General features: G+C 41.1%; 1 protein-coding gene across 2 annotated transcripts in view; it reads left to right on the top strand.

Annotated features, from left to right (window-relative positions):
• tasp1 (taspase, threonine aspartase, 1) overlaps positions 1-11,954 on the top strand; it is a 63,265-nt gene extending 51,311 nt beyond the window's left edge. For both annotated transcript variants that reach the window (XM_080868839.1, XM_080868840.1), the window contains exons 11-14: positions 572-682; positions 3,331-3,438; positions 4,715-4,788; positions 11,727-11,954. In XM_080868839.1, coding sequence (XP_080724965.1) covers positions 572-682; positions 3,331-3,438; positions 4,715-4,788; positions 11,727-11,819 — 386 coding nt within the window. In that variant the 3' untranslated portion in view covers positions 11,820-11,954. The remainder of the gene's footprint in view (positions 1-571; positions 683-3,330; positions 3,439-4,714; positions 4,789-11,726) is intronic.
• The last annotated feature ends 3,722 nt before the right edge of the window (positions 11,955-15,676 follow it).

Below are 15,676 nucleotides of genomic sequence, written 5' to 3'. Positions count from 1 at the left end.
ATAAAAATGATGCGTGAATGTGTCATGACGATAGAAGTAAGTATGGCTCTCTGCACACCCTGCAGTTGTGCCGGGAGCCAGCTACAGCACAGGATTTACAGAGGGGGAATTAATACTGGGTGTTTGGCAGTTTTAAAGCTCCAAAACTAGCTGGGATCAAGGCAGGGAAAACTGAAACAAAAACCCTCTCTTTGTAATCACTGTCAGTGTACCCATGAGCAAGGCAGCTGTACTTTAGAAGTGATTTCAGTATTACCTGAAATAAAAACTGCCTAATTACACTTGTGAGAATATGCCAAAGGATTGCATTATCATTTTTATTTTTATTTGAACTCAATAAACAAAACGTAACCCTTTGATATTTAGAATAGCTTCCATTATATACCTAATAACCAGATAAATAATATAATCTAATAATAAATAAAGATATTTTTTTTTACAAGTTTTAAAAGACTTTTTTAAGACTTTCACGTGCTTTGGATTTGAAAGGAAGTTGTTTAGTCTAGATGTGCCAAAAGTCTCTAAAAGTTAACTCTGTTTATTATGTGTGTCATTTTGTGTCTTTTGCCAGGCTGCGGGGAGCATCTGATTCGCACCATGCTGGCACGGGAATGCTCTGCTGCCATGCAGTCTGAAGATGCCCACCAAGCCCTGCTGGAGGCTATGCAAAACAAGTTCATCAGTGAGTCACACACATGTAGCCTGATTACCGCTCTTTTCCATACACACAGATTTGTCAGCCAAGAACGTGTTTGTGAGAAACACGTGGAGAGAATTATACAAACAGATGTTGCATAACATAAGAAATGAGAGAACAACTGGAAACGTTGGAAATTATAGAATCAGAGACAGCTTTTGATTTATGGTTCCTTTTCACTGTTTAAAAAGGGCCTTCAAATGGTGCACACATCATAGCTGACAGCCACAGATAATTTTGGAAGACATGCTTGTTTTGTTGAAAGTTTATAGGTTTATATGAAGAGCTTTTTTTAGTTTTTTGACTTATTCTCAGAAGTGGTCAGTTTTTGAAAGCCTTGTTAACCGTGTTTGCTGTGCCTGTGAATGACCACTGGGATAGTTCAGAGCAGAGGGAAAAAGGACATATGGAAACATGTGGTGGTTTCTGCCTTGTTCCGGCCTTCTTTAGAAGTCCGTCTCGATTTGGCTTCGTCCGTCTCAATTTATTCAAACAAAGCTGCGCAAATCCTGTCTTTGCAGAACGCATGTTAACAGTAGGAATGAGACAGGAATGTTGTTATGTTATTAATATTGCCACAACATCATATTAATGTTGCTTCTGTACAGTCATGGCAATTTACCCGTTGCATTGTTAAGATGTCATAGGTTTGTGTCAAATACAAAAATGTGATTTATGCAGCAGTGGGACAATGACAAACTCAGCATGTTCCTGTTGGATAAATGGATCAAACAGGACTTTCGCCCTGGACACTGCGGTTTGATTTTGATTTGCATTTTTTTGCATTTTTAAAATGTTGCCTGGTTAAGGTTAAGATCCTGATTTTTCACTCTCTTTGTTCTTGTATGTGACCATTTTCAGAGGAATGTTTTGTTTGTTTGTTAAGCCATGGAAGTTATTAAGGGATGAGCAATTTTAAATAGTATTTTTGGGCAAAAACACATCATTTGTTCCCATTTCTTTAGTTGAATAGATGCAAAATCCCAAATCTAACATAGTTTAACAGGCATAAAAAAGTTTTTTTTTTTGTACCAAAAAGGTAATTTCCAAAGAGTTATATACCCAAACCTTGGCATATCTCAGCGTTGTGTGCAGTGTGCCGTTAAAAATTTTGATGAAACTCGTCAAGTGGGTTACAAAAGAAAAGTGAAAAGAAAGACAAAAGAAGTGGCAGGTCTAAAAAAACAGTATCTATAGCAAATGAACAGCATCTGAAAGTAAGAAACAGGAAAAAATCCAACACAGACCTGACACAGGACCTGAGGGATACATCTGACTAACAGCTGATCCATCTACTGTTCACCAAAGCCTCATCAGAAATTGTCTCAGTGGAAGGGTGGTTGTCAAGAAGCCATTCTTAATGAAGGGAAACGGGGAGAAAAACTGAAAATCTGCAAGAAGTGGACTGAAAATCAGTGATAACAGGTCTTATGAAATGTTACATTTCTGGTTCAGTGTATGAAGTGTCAGAAAAGGGAGAGTGAGTTTTGTGTTTTACAGCCATATTTAAAACATGATGGTGGCTCAAAACCTTTACACAAAACCGTAGATAGAACACGGCAATGTCAGGTGATTCAGTCTATAGCAGCGGTCCCCAACCCCCAGGCCCTGGACCGGTACCGGTCCGCTGGTCTACAGAATAAAACACTTTTAAACACTTTAAAAAAATATTTTGGTTTAATGCTAATAAAAGATTGTAGTGCCATAGACACACCTGCCAAGTACATATCGAATGGGGTGATATTTCAAAAATGTTCATTTCTGTTTATTTATTGTTAAATTCTTGCTGCAGGCTAAATAATGGAGTTTTTGATGGAATATTTTGCCTTTTTGAAAATGTAGAACAAATATCTGTTCTTGTGTGTGAACGCTGTCCAAGCTACACAAACACAGACACACACACACACACACACACACAGTGTTTTATAGAGTGAAGGGAACATTACGACATGGAACCAAAATCTGAGTGAAATGCAACAAAAGAACAATGGTATGCAGACACAACAATATTTATATCAGTTGCACCAAATAGTCCTGTTTTCCTTTGCTCATTGCTGTGTTGAGACATTTCAAGTCATGCTATAGCTGTTTATAGATTGTTTTTTTCCAAACCGAGCCCTTTCTTCTTTTATTGCGCTAGGCTAATGGCCGCGTCCAAGTTTTTCTGTATATACAACACCTCATTGAAGTTTGTCTCTCCTGGAATTTAGTCAGGGAGCAAGAACGGCCCTTTCTTTATGTGTTATTAAAGTCAGCTGAAACATATTTGAGCATTATTTAGATCTTAAAATGAAGCCTTGTGTTATAACAGTACATACAGTATGTAGAGTTAAAATGACACTACCTGTTATTCACTATTTCTGGGTTAAATCCTGATAAAACTGATGTAATTATTTCAATTTGTATAATTTGGATATAAAGGGAGAGAATTGGATTGGAAAGTTTTGTTGCTCGTACATCAAAGGTTGTGTATTGCCTAATTATGTCATGCTATGCTTGGTTTTATGTTTTAGGGTTGGAAAACGAAAAAAGTATGAGACATTATTGATTAACGAGAACCTTTCTTTTCCTTTTTTTAAACACATATGCCATTTTCAATCATCTTAAATGTATTGTTTTTCCTCTGTGTCCAGGTTCACCCATTCTGGCCAGTGAAGATCGTGTTTTGGGGGGAGTAATTGTCTTGCGATGTTGCAGATGTGTGGAGGCTCAGCCGTCTCAAAATTTTCAGGGTATACTGGGTAAGATGTTAATAATTTCAAGACTTGGCTGGTTAAATTGACAGGTTGGTAATAAAATGGATAAACAGACAAAAGTCGTCTCTTTTCGTGGCAGCTGCCAGCATCAGATGGTTCGTGAGCCATATATAAAAACTTTAAATCCAAGCAGACGGTAGTAACACTGGTGTCCAGTCCATCTCCTCCGTGCCTGCGACGGCATCATTACAGAAAATTACGTTACATTTTTTTGATTGGCAGCTGGAATTTAATTTACAGCTGTTCCCTAAATGCCGCACATGACTGCAGTAGTTATGAAAGTACAAAAACAAGAAAAAGACAACTTTGATCCAGACTTCAAACTCGACACTGCAATTCTTTGGGTTCCTTGTAGTGCACCCACCAAGAGTGAAGTGGTTAGGATGAAGTGTTGTTGAGAAATGTGAAGAAAGCACAGACATAGGGTGACTCCTTGATTTATTAGTGAGATGTTAAGACAGAAGAGAAGGCACTGTGGCTTTCCTGGCAGGTGGTCTGTGTTTTAACTTGCACAATCAGGCTTTGGTTTCACACCCTTCATCTCAGATTTAAGCAGAGACCTCCCACTATGGAATCAACCACTAATCTTCAGAGAAGTGGAGGCCTTCTGAATACTGCCAACTGATTGTATTGATAGATTTGGTTTCTCTGCCCAGAGCTTAGGAGAATGATCCTACTTTCTGGATTTCTACTATTATGGAGTTGACCTCAGTGCTCATTGTGTCCAGTTCAAAGTTTGGGCTCTTTATGTTTTCATAAATCTTTTGTTTTAACTCCAAATCATGGAGTGCAACATAAAACATTAAGTCTGCATGGATAATAAAATATTTTCAGTTGACACTGAATGATGTGCAGACCCCGTTTTGATGTTGTGTACGTAGCGCAGCTTTTGTGCTGTGTCACCTACCACAGATTGCTGTTGATTTACATGAATAAACATCATGTCGACCACATCCTTTTGGTGCAGTAATTGAGTTTACATTTCACCTCTCAAGTTCTGCTATTCTATGCAATTATGTCACAACTGCCAGTCATATATTTTCATTGTAATGGGCATGTTCGGTGCTAAGTCCACCGGCTCACCCGCCTGATGTTCTTCTTCGGCAGGATTACTCATTTCTGTTCGCTTTAGGAAATCGAACCTTTCGTTCTGTATGGTTTCCTGTTTCTATCAAACCTTTGCTCCGGCTGCTAAATCTGTGTATGGATATTTGTGTATGAAGACTTGGTGTTTGTAACCTGTATCTGTCTTTATTTACAGTGGAGTTCCTGTGGAGTCACACCACAGAAAGCATGTGTGTTGGCTACATGTCTGCTCAAGATAGCAAAGCAAAGGTGAGATTTGAATTAGCCAACCAACTAAACTGAAACATATTATAATTAAATACAGTCTTAAAGTGAGCTTACAATGGTTGCATCTTTGACCAATGCCAAAGGCTGGCTTTAAATAGCTTGTCTCCTTTTTTAGCTTTCAGTTCAAAGATTTTTTGGTAGTTTGTGGAATATGCTTCGGTCCTGTGCATTGTGACGGGAACTTTTGCCCACGTTCACCAAACAGGAGCCACATGGGTCCACCCTCCTCCCTCAAGAGGGTCCAGTGCTTTATGAGTTGAGTGAATGAAATGAAGCATATTTTTGTATTTTAGCCGAGCACTTTTTATTTAATTTCTTATGAAAAACAAAAAACTTTTTCTTTTCTTTTTTTTGCGGTGGGGTGCATTGTGTATTGGTATGGTATACTGGGTAATAAATGTCACTTTTATGTCTGCTGTCATAGAATGATATTTAAAAAAGGCATCTCTGAGCCTTTTTAAGATATTGTTTTACATAAATGCTGTGGTTTCTTAAGCAGTAGGGGCCAGTGGCCTGGTCTCCTGGCTCTAAGTGGAGTCTCAGCTCGCACTGATTTGTTTGGCTAATGTATCTTTGTCACTCTGTATGAAGAGAGGGCACTGTTGTTGAAGTCTGGTTCAGATTTCAAAGTGTTTGTCCTGTGTCCCCTGGCTCCACCTCACTCACCCGTCTTTTCCACCCTCTCTCTCTCTCTTTCTTTCCCTTTATTTCTCTCTCTCGTGGTCTGCCTCTCTCATCACCCTCTCTCTGTGGCCACTACCTGGTCTTAAAGTACCATAAAGTTTACAGAAAGTCATGCGCCACTGGGGATATCAGTATCAATCTGCATATTTGTCAGATGTGCTCTGTGCATGGGGCTCTGGGATGGAATGTGAGCTTGCACGCTGTCCTGTCATGGCAGTGCCAATAGAGAGAGGTAAGCAGAGGACAGTGAACATAAAGTCCCTGTTTGTAACTCTGTTTTGTTTGCTTTGTTATAATCAATTTGCAGTCCTCCACCCGCTCTCCCTCCGCCCCACACACTCACATAAAGTTAACATGTGGGGTGGGTTTACTGCTGCTACAGCAAAATGTCAGTTCCATAATCATTTGTGAATGATTCAGCCATAAATAAAGTACAACATCAAAATCCATCTGCTGCTATTTTTTTAATGTCAGTGACAGGTAGGAGGCATTAAATCATCACGTGACTACTGAAGCACAATATGTTTTGATATTAACCAGATAATAGAGAAGAATTTGATTCCCAAGACAGCTAGCGTCATGAAAGCAGGATTCAAATGTGGTGGTCTTTTACTGTTCCACACATTTTCTTTTTGCCCCTTTGGCTCAAGCTGCTGTGTTGACAGAGTTCGAAGTAGTGCAGTGTGCTCGGGAAGAGCATTTGTAGGCTACCCTTTAATCGAAACAGCAGAAACGTCTAGGGTCTGGGTCCCAAAGAAGCACTCAAGTAGCTTTAAAATCTACTGTGGTGAAGTCACCAAGCATCACTCCATTGAGATATGCATGCAAAAATGTTCTTTGTAAAGTGCTTGTGCTCAGTGGGTGGAGATCCAGAAATATCATCTGTCAGTAGTGGTTTCTGGGTCTCTTGGGGGAGGGTATCCACTTCCTCTTGTGGGGCGATTGGTGATACAGTGATATTGGAGAGTGCAGCCAAGAAGACAGCTGCTCCACCAAATCTCACACGGCTCTAACAGAGACTGAGTAGCTTGTTGTTGTGAAACTGAAGTTATGATGTGTCTCTGTGCCTGACCATCTGCATACCAGAGCAATGTGGCAATCCTGTCCTTTATGCCTACTGAGAACAGAGCCAAAGAGGAGCACTTTAATGCTGCCGGGCTCCAGTCGTGTCTCCTGTGGTCTCTAGAGTATGGAGGCACAGGAAGTGCCACCTGCGTGTCTTTACGGCAGACCTGTGATGATTCTGGCTAACAGGCAGGAAGCAGAAGAGAATAGGCTATGAGTTTGGGGGACATAAGTCATCTTGAGAGGGAGTATTCAGTTCAGTTTAGGTCTTACTTTGTAAGAAGAAAATTTTTAATTTTAATAGTATTTTGGATTTATCAAGGAGCCAATTGAGAGAAGCTAATATGGGAGAAATATGATTTCCTTTTCACGTCCTGCTGAGTACTTTTGCTTAATAATGCATTACAGTAGTCCAGTTTAGAATTTTAAACCTTCGGACCGAACAGGATGTTTCTAATTTTAGCAGTAGAGAGCAGATGGAGGAAGGCAGTCCAGTGTATTTGTTTAATGGGACTGTTATAGGATATATCCTCGTCAAAAATGCTCCAAAGCGCCTCACACTAATATGGAAGGCTAAGGTCAAGCTATCAAGAATTAAGAACCAGGTTAGAAGGCCAAGTCTGATAACTTTTGTCTGAATTTGAAAGCAGAAAATTAAACATCATTCAGGTCTTTATGCCTTTAAGAGTTGCCCGTACTTTAACTAATGTATTTGTAGCATTTGACTTCATAGATAAATACAGTAGGGTGTTATCTGCATAGTAATGGCATTTTCAAATAAAATTGGCTAGGGGAAGCAAGTATAATGCAAAGCCTTAGTCTTAGAGTCTAAATCTTGCTCTTTAGCACCAGGAGCAGAGCAAGTAACAGGGAATGAGTGCCTCTAGTGAAGATTTGGCTGACTGTGTTGCTGTAAATCTGTTATAAAGAAAATCAGTTGTATGGAGTCATATTTTGATTTGATTTTAGTCGGCTGGCCTAACATTTCTGAGTTTAAGCCAATTTTCTGTGCATTTGGTTGCCTGTTTTCTAAGCATAAAGAGTCACAGCCTTACACTGACTCAGCTGCTGTTCAGCAGACATTCCTCCCATTCCTATTCGCTGGGCATTTCAAACCACCCAGAGTCCATCTACCGCTGCTTTTCCATGATAAGAACATGAAAGAGCTGAGCAGGAGTATTTAGGCCAGAGGTCAGGTTGGATTTCTATTCTTTTACAGTGTTTTAGTGAGATTTAAATGCATGTATTTTTTATGACCGATCAATATCTAGATTGAATTGCTGCAGGCCAGTCAAAAAAAATCTCAGGCCAGATTGTTTGACACTGCTGGAAACTCTGCTCCGGTTTTTCTTTCTTCTCAGTCAGATGTTGTTTCTAAGGAAAGTCGAGTCTGCGTCCTAATCTTTTAGACGTTAGACTGTGAAATGGCAGCGGTGCAGAAGAGTGAGAGCATCTGGTTTTATTCAAACACTCACCTTTGTTTGCATTGGATAGACATCAGAACATCAAGCTGTGTTTTACAGAAACACACAAAACTGCACGGACAAGCCAGTGGCGGTACTTCTGAAACGGACCATTGTTATATGATGATTGTCATGATTGGACAGATGAAAGAGAAGTAAAGGATCCACAACACAGCGAATATGGCTCGGTTTCCTCCTTGTGGACATCATTACCACTATAAAGATTTTTAAGGCCAGACACAATCAAATGGCGTGCAACTCAGGCCTTATGGTTATTGTCTGCTTTGTGTATTACACGACAGACGTCTTTTCTTATGTTACATGCTGTTTTTATTATCCATTTTGCAGGGAGAATAAATAGCATATGATTGTTTTTGTTATTTATTTTTATATTTTCAAAGAATGTGGAAACCACAAGAGAAAAACAACAGCGTAGTCATAGAGCTAAATTTACCCTTTGGTCTATGCTGTGGTGTTAATGAGTGGCTTCTCCTCACTCCTAAACACATTCATATCTCCAAAGAATGTTGTTTTTCTCTGACAGATACAATGGAAATGTGTTTTTCATGTGATATTTTAACTCAGTCGTAGTCCTGTCATGTGGTCACTTTAGTCACAGGGTAACAAACTGACAAGAGGCTCACTGTAGGTTTGCATGCTGTCATTTTCTTTCTGTCTGTCCTGCCCCGCTGTCACATAATTCTACATCTCATTGCTTTACTTTTAACCTGTCTGGCTTTTATATTTAGCTTGTGCTGCTTTTTGCAAGCCTGGGTTTTGCATCAAGGAATCATTGCAAACTAAACTGGAAGACAAGTTATGTTGGGGATCGCCAACAGATGGTGTTACAATCACAGTTACAAGCTCCTGTTTTTAATTAAACTGGTTATCACCGGTTGCTGTGAAGTGAATTGGTCACTGATATTGACTAGCACAGCGACAAGGTTTGAGTCTTAGCATTTGTATTAATGAGCATAATAGCTAAAAGAATGTATTGTTTTTGTTCTTGTGAGTCAAATTACTGCTGCAGACTAAAATAAGTTATTATCAAGGTGATAAGGAGTATTTTTTCAACTGATGGTAGTCACTAAGTTTGGAAAAGGCCTGTATACACTCACCGTCCACTTCATTGGCTACTTTTGCCAATGAAAAGTCTGAAGGCAAAAGGGCCTCGTGGCGTAGATTCAACGAGATGCCGGACATTTTTCATCAGAGAGCATTTTTTCAGTCTTCTATTGTTCCATTTTTGTGAGCCCATGTGATCTCTAGCCCTGGTTTCCTGTTCCTAGCTAATTGCATTGACATCGAGTGTGGTCTTGTGCTGTTATAGCCCATCTGCTTCAAGGTTCAGCAGTCAAAGATGCTCTTCTGCATACATTGGTTGTGGTTATTTGAGTTACAGTTGCCTTAGGTCAGCTTGAAGCAGTTTGACTATTCGCTTCTGACATCGACGAGACCTTTTTACCCAAAGAACTGCTGCTCACACGATGTTTTCTCTTTTTCAGACCATTCTCTGACAACCCTAGAGATAACTATGTGGGAAAATCCAAGCACATCAGCAGTTTCTGAAATGCAGGCCAGGCTGTCTGGCACCAGCAAACATGGCACATTCAAAGTCACTTAAACCACGTTGCATTCTGCATTCGTCAACATTCTGCTGCTCAATTTGAATTTCAGCAGGTCGCCTTGACCATGTCTGCATGCCATGTGATTGGCTGATTAGGTATTTGCATTAATGAGCAATTGAAGTACCAGCCCATAAACCGTTAAGCATTTAACCAAACATCGAGGTGGAACGGTTGTTTATTTACAGTATTTCTGTTTGCAGTTGTTTCTCCACACTTCACAGGTTGTAGTGTATTTTTTTTCATTCATACCTCCCTTTTTAAAAACGAATATTTATACCTTTTTAGTTTTTGATTATTCCTCCAGATAGAGAGAGACCTTTTAAATATGAGTGAGCTTTTTATTGTTTGCACATAAGGCTGCAGCGTTATTTGTCCGACTTGTGCCACCAAAGTGTCGGGACATCTGTTGTGTGATTTCTGAGCCTGAAGCATCCTCGCTACTTTGTCCCAGTTCATGTAAAACACATGCAGTGCTCTTGGCCCTGCAGTGCTGTCATTACTCACTTGTTTGGTTTACTGAGCCTTTGACTCTTCCTGCTGACTAAGTCGCGCTGTCCTTTCTGTCAGCTAAAAGCAAAATTAAGATCTTAACATGTGGCACGAATTTGAATCGGAGTGGGAGCAGGGCACAAGATCATTGTCAGACACAAGCACGGATATATGCATTGAGAAAGCTAGCAGGTAACTGCACACAGTTTGAGCTGTATAGTCAGTGAGGTAAAGACGTGTTTTTTTCTCCTTGGCATGCAAACATCTGAAGGAAAACATTTAGCTTGTCAACATTAGTTTATTATAACTCACTACAGACCTTCACTCAAAACCATTTAAATTAGGGCTTTCCTTAACCTTGTCCTCAGAAAATGAAGGGAAGAAGATGAGTCCAGAAACGTGTACTGGAGGCAGAATGGGCCCCTCAGAGTGTTACCATGTGTGCGTGGCCTTGTCTGGCTGTTGTCCCATTGAAGTGACAGTTGCCCTCAGGGTGCTCTGGGCCATAGTCGCTGGCTACACAGAAAAAGACCAGTAGAGTCCTGGAACTGAAAGAGAGATGTCAGGCCAGTTCAGTGCCCCGGTAAATAAGTGGCTGTATTATTCCCCTAAGGCTAGAGCCAGCGTTACCCTCTGTGGGAAGAGAGGAAGGAGCATGACAGCCATTATTGGCGCAGGGAGTGTCGGTCACCTTTGATCCCCCAGTGGAAGTATCACTCCCGTCTTCACAGCTGTGTTTGCCCCTTCCCTCCTCTTCTTACTCCTTTTCAGTGTTTGCTCAAACGAAAGAAAAGAAACTCAAAAAAGAAAACACCAGCAGTTTGTTCTCTTTCTCCGTTTACTCTGTGTCTCTGCAAACACCGACTTGGCACCTTTGGACTTCAAAGGTAAAATTGCATGATGGCACAGTAGTAGTGTGTGTTTTTGCTCCCTCTGATTGCATTGTATTTATTTTTTCTAGCTTCTACTTAGATGTGTCCTTTCATGTAGCGGTTTACACATTTGCCTAAAAAGGGAAAGATCCTTGGTTTGATCCCAGGAGGAGACACGAATTCCTTGTGGGATTGTGTCAGGAAGGGCATCCAGCGTAAAGATCGGTCACATCAAACACGCAGAGCTATCTGCTGTAGGGACCCCTTGAATGATCCAAAAGTAGCTTCTTACGTAGATACTTTCTCAACATTTCTGTTTACCCACCAAGCAGTTAAAAACTTCATTGTGGTTGTGTGGTTTGGTTGTGCCACTAATCTCCGGGAGCTGTGCAGCATCAGGCGTAATGGGTTTGGGTGCTGGTGTTGGATTTGGAGTTCACTGAGTGGGATGCAGTAGTTAAGCTCGGTGCTAAGCCACTCTCACCAAATACTGGCTCAGAGGAAATTGTTGGGCTTTTCTCTGAAATCGGTATTAGAAGACCTTAGTTTGTAAAGTGCCCTGATAAAGCTTATGTTGTTCTTTGGTGCCAATTGAACTGAACTTTGATGATTGTACAGGAATCTAAGAAATCAAAATCCTATCAGCATTTCTTTTTCTCCATATAGATCTGCCTTTTTCTTTTTCTCATTGTGTGAATGTTTTCTTTTGCTGCCTGCAGACACACATATCCAGATTGCCACCTGGGACAGTTCCTGGACAGTCTTTGGCCATCGAGGGAGGGGTGTGTCGGCTGACGGGTGTAGTGGAGTGAAGCGTGTTTTCCTTCCTTCTGGGCTTCTTCAGCAATACTCCAATATAAACTCTTCCATCCACCCTCAAATACACACACACACACACACACACACACACACACCACCCTCACCTCCCCATGGCCTTTGTGATGCCAGAAGTAATAAGGTTTCGCTGTTTAAACAGGTGTCCAGGAAGGAGGGAGGAGTGTTGGCTTCTACTTAGTGCACTTACAGGACTTCCCTTTGCCACTGTCTGCCTCCAGCATGTACTCTATGCCAATTTATCCCCGAGCTCTCCAGTGTCACCTGGACTAGACTTGATGCACCATTGCCTTGATGCGCCGTTTTATGTTCTTTTCTTCGTTACTGTTTTTCAACTAAAAGTGGCTTCTTTCCTTTTGTATATAAGCTATAATTTTGTTTTTTTTGGCAAAACAGGGTGGATATTCATATTATTTTATATTACTGAACAGATGTGACTATTTTCAAACTTTTAGGAATTTCAAATGCAAAACCTTGTTGCGTTTTTCAAATACTTTTCAATGTTAAAAAGATGTCAGATTGCACCGAGTGGAATGCCTGCGACTCGAGGTTATCAGGAATTAAGAATTAAAGCTGCAAGGGTTGGACGGTGACACAAAGCCTACTTAGTTTTCCACGTACAACTTCCACACATACTCGTACACACATGCTCTTATTAATCCTCCAGCGTATTGTTTAATGTAGCATCATGTGCATCTTTGATGAACTTTCTAACCGTTTCAGCCATAGACTTTGCTTTGCTTTATTTTTGTTTTTTAAATGTGAATACTTAGATACTGCATGTGCAAAATCCACAATAAGCCACTTTCTTTTCTCTGATGTGCAGAAATGCTCAAGAAGCAGGAAGCTATGCACTTCCAGAGTGATGCTTATATATACATATATATCTATATATAGTGCTCAGGCAGCAACATTTGACCCAAGCGCCAAACAGGACTGTTAGTCATCATATAGAAATCGCAGTTTATATTTGTACAGTCCCAGTGACAGAGACGTGTATTTTCTTGCTAAAACAAAGTACAGTTAAAAACTAATGTATGCATCAAGCCCATGAAATGGTGCCGTCGAGAATTGTACTTGAAAAGAATAATGGTCTGAATTGAAACTTTTGTTGGGATATTTGGTTTCTCTGGTTTTGCTTCTTTTCTTTTTTTCTTTGCTCAGACTTTCAGTCCCAGCGAAACCACGGTATAGCTTGTTTATTGTTTACTTGAAAAAATGCAACTAATATAAAATGGTATAAGCTATGTAAATCATACGTGCACCGCTTTCTAAAGTGCTCAGAAGGTAAAATAAAATGTATGTTGCTACGTATCCGCGTCTGTCTTTGAGTCCTTTTAAACTCCATGGCATGAGGCGTATTCTCCCAGCCGTACCTTTTTTCCGCAATAAGACGCTCACTGCTATTTGGAGAGCAGTTTGTGTAAGCCCTCGCAGACAGAATAAATATAATCTAAAGTGTGGACTCCCAAAAATGTATAGTCTGAGAATAAATTACATGCTGGAAAGTAACTGAAATGGGAACAGAAAATCTGCAGGAGGAGGAAAGAAAAAGTAGAAGAAGAAAAGAAATCTGTGTTGGTGAAGGCATTGAAATTTTCCATTTTAAATGTTTCTCAAAATGTGTTTTCTTCTTAAGTTGTATTGTTTTGATCCCTCATAAATAAACATTTCGAGCCTCTGATTGGAGAGAGAAGCTATTTATGTGATTTGTATCAGGCTCCGGGGCAGGGTTCGTCAAAGTGCTAGCCCTCGCTCTGGATTGTGGTCACTGTAGTGTCTAGGAGGAATGTGCAATATAGCTGCTCAAGAAGATAAATATATATTTGTTGTTTGAAGGCTGAAATGCCTCCCTGTCAGTGCACCGTACCTGCTTGTGGAATGCTTCCCAGCCAGTTTTCCAATCACATGGAACAGGTTACAGTCATTAGATGTTGGTGAAGTGGAATAATATGCAGGAGTTGGATGGCGAGGTTGCTTTGGGAGGTGCTGTGCGTGTTTGTTTTTATTCCACACTTGCCTCACCCTGGGTTTCATCTCGAGAGTCCATCCAAATGGACACGTGTTACCTTTCCCCTCACCCACCCTCCCAACATTGTCCGTCAGCTCGATCATGTGTTATTACAGAGCGCCCCCCTTTTCATCAAAGCTAATCTGTGTTGCCGGGAGACCCTCTGCCCCATTCAGCTCCAAACCTTCGCCTTCAAACATCATCCCTCTTCGTCCTGAATCCCCTTAGCTTTGAAAAAGGATCCTGGGTCTTTAAAAAGTGGACCGTGATCCTGAGCCATTCAAGGTGTATCCAGTGCCTCGCGCTCAGCAAGGCTCTTAAATGCAAAACAGACGGTGGAGCAAATAAAGATCAAAGGCAGCAGCCTTGCCTGTCTGGCTTGCTGTCCTCACATGCCAAGCGGTGCTGTCACAGTGAGTCATGGCCTTGCAGCTTCCGTGCTCATGCTGACTCCCCTCCTTCACCACCTCAGGGACACCATCCCGTCGACACCGCTTTTGCTACTTTGTGCCAGTGTCTAACATCAACACGTATTCACAGAGGGGGTTGAAACCAGGCAGTGCACGTGGCTCCCTTAGAAACGAGCCACGGTTTCAATAGTTCTGCAATAGTTTTACTCACTGAGACCTCACAGCTTTTATTTCCCTTGTTTCCTATATTGATTTCAAAGATGTTGTGTGTGGTACTTGCATTATTATTATTTCTTTGTTAAGATCCGATTGATTTAAAATGAACTCTGTCTTTTCAAATACTCTACGTTTGCTGTTTTTTTTAAAAATGTATTTATTGTCTCATATCATTTTTTTTGTTTGTTTAAATTGTGCATCTCTTAAAAAATCAGTTCTGCAAAGTTGTGATCAGTGCACAGTTAAAACCAGCAGATCTTCAAGTGGACCAGACTTTGCCAGTACAGAGCTTGTATGTCTTTAAGGCACTTCCAGTGTCATCTCTGTAACTGGAAGACCGTACTCCATGTATGTTTTGTAGAAGGTGTCTGTGGGATGGACACGTGCATGTGGATTTACTTTTGACCTATAGAGGGAATGAGACAAGAGCAGGTGTCACAAAATGTGTGTTCATGAAGTTGCTCTGTCATCGTTCTGCCTCAGATGCTATAGCCGAGGATCATGCCCTCTCAGCAATGTCATCGCAGCAGGGGTTGAGCAAGGCACCGTTCTCAGAAGTTCCATATCTGCTCGACCTGTTTGTTCAGCTGTACGAGCAGGCACTTACGCCCCTATGCCCCCATGACCCACTCCCTCCTGTGTCGCTGTGCCACAGATGAGAGCCTGTGACGGGCAGAGTGCCAACGGCCCGTCCTGTGTTACAAGCGGAGCATTGCTGGCGAAGGTTGGGGTTGGGAGGTGGAGGGAAGGTGGCTGCTAGATAAGCAAACGCCTGATCCAGGTCAGCTATTCCAGATTAGAAGACGAAAGACTAACCTTTTAATTAAGTTTGCCGTGCAATTAGAGCCCTGCGGTATTGTGGCCCAGACACTTCCTGCATTGTGCTACACCACCCATAAAGTAGCAGAGCTAAGGCGGCGAGTGAAGGAAAGTGAGAGAGAGAAAGAGAGAGGCTAAAAATGGCCCCACCACATCTGCACCACACCACAAAACAAAGAGATGCCCAATTGCCACCATATAACCGGGCTCTTTAACTCCCAAAGCATGGCAAACAAACCACCTGAACTTGTCTTAATGTGAACCATTTCTAGGAAAAAACCCACAGCAGAACACCTAAAGCTTATCTTGATGTACTACGTGAACACATCCAAGTTTCCACTGCTTTCTTCTTTCTTTCTTTTTTGTTTTGTTTTTTACT

This window comes from Rhamphochromis sp. 'chilingali' (genome assembly GCF_963969265.1).
Source record: "Rhamphochromis sp. 'chilingali' genome assembly, chromosome: 20".
Lineage (NCBI taxonomy): Eukaryota > Metazoa > Chordata > Actinopteri > Cichliformes > Cichlidae > Rhamphochromis > Rhamphochromis sp. 'chilingali'.
This window is presented reverse-complemented; position numbering and strand designations above follow the sequence as displayed.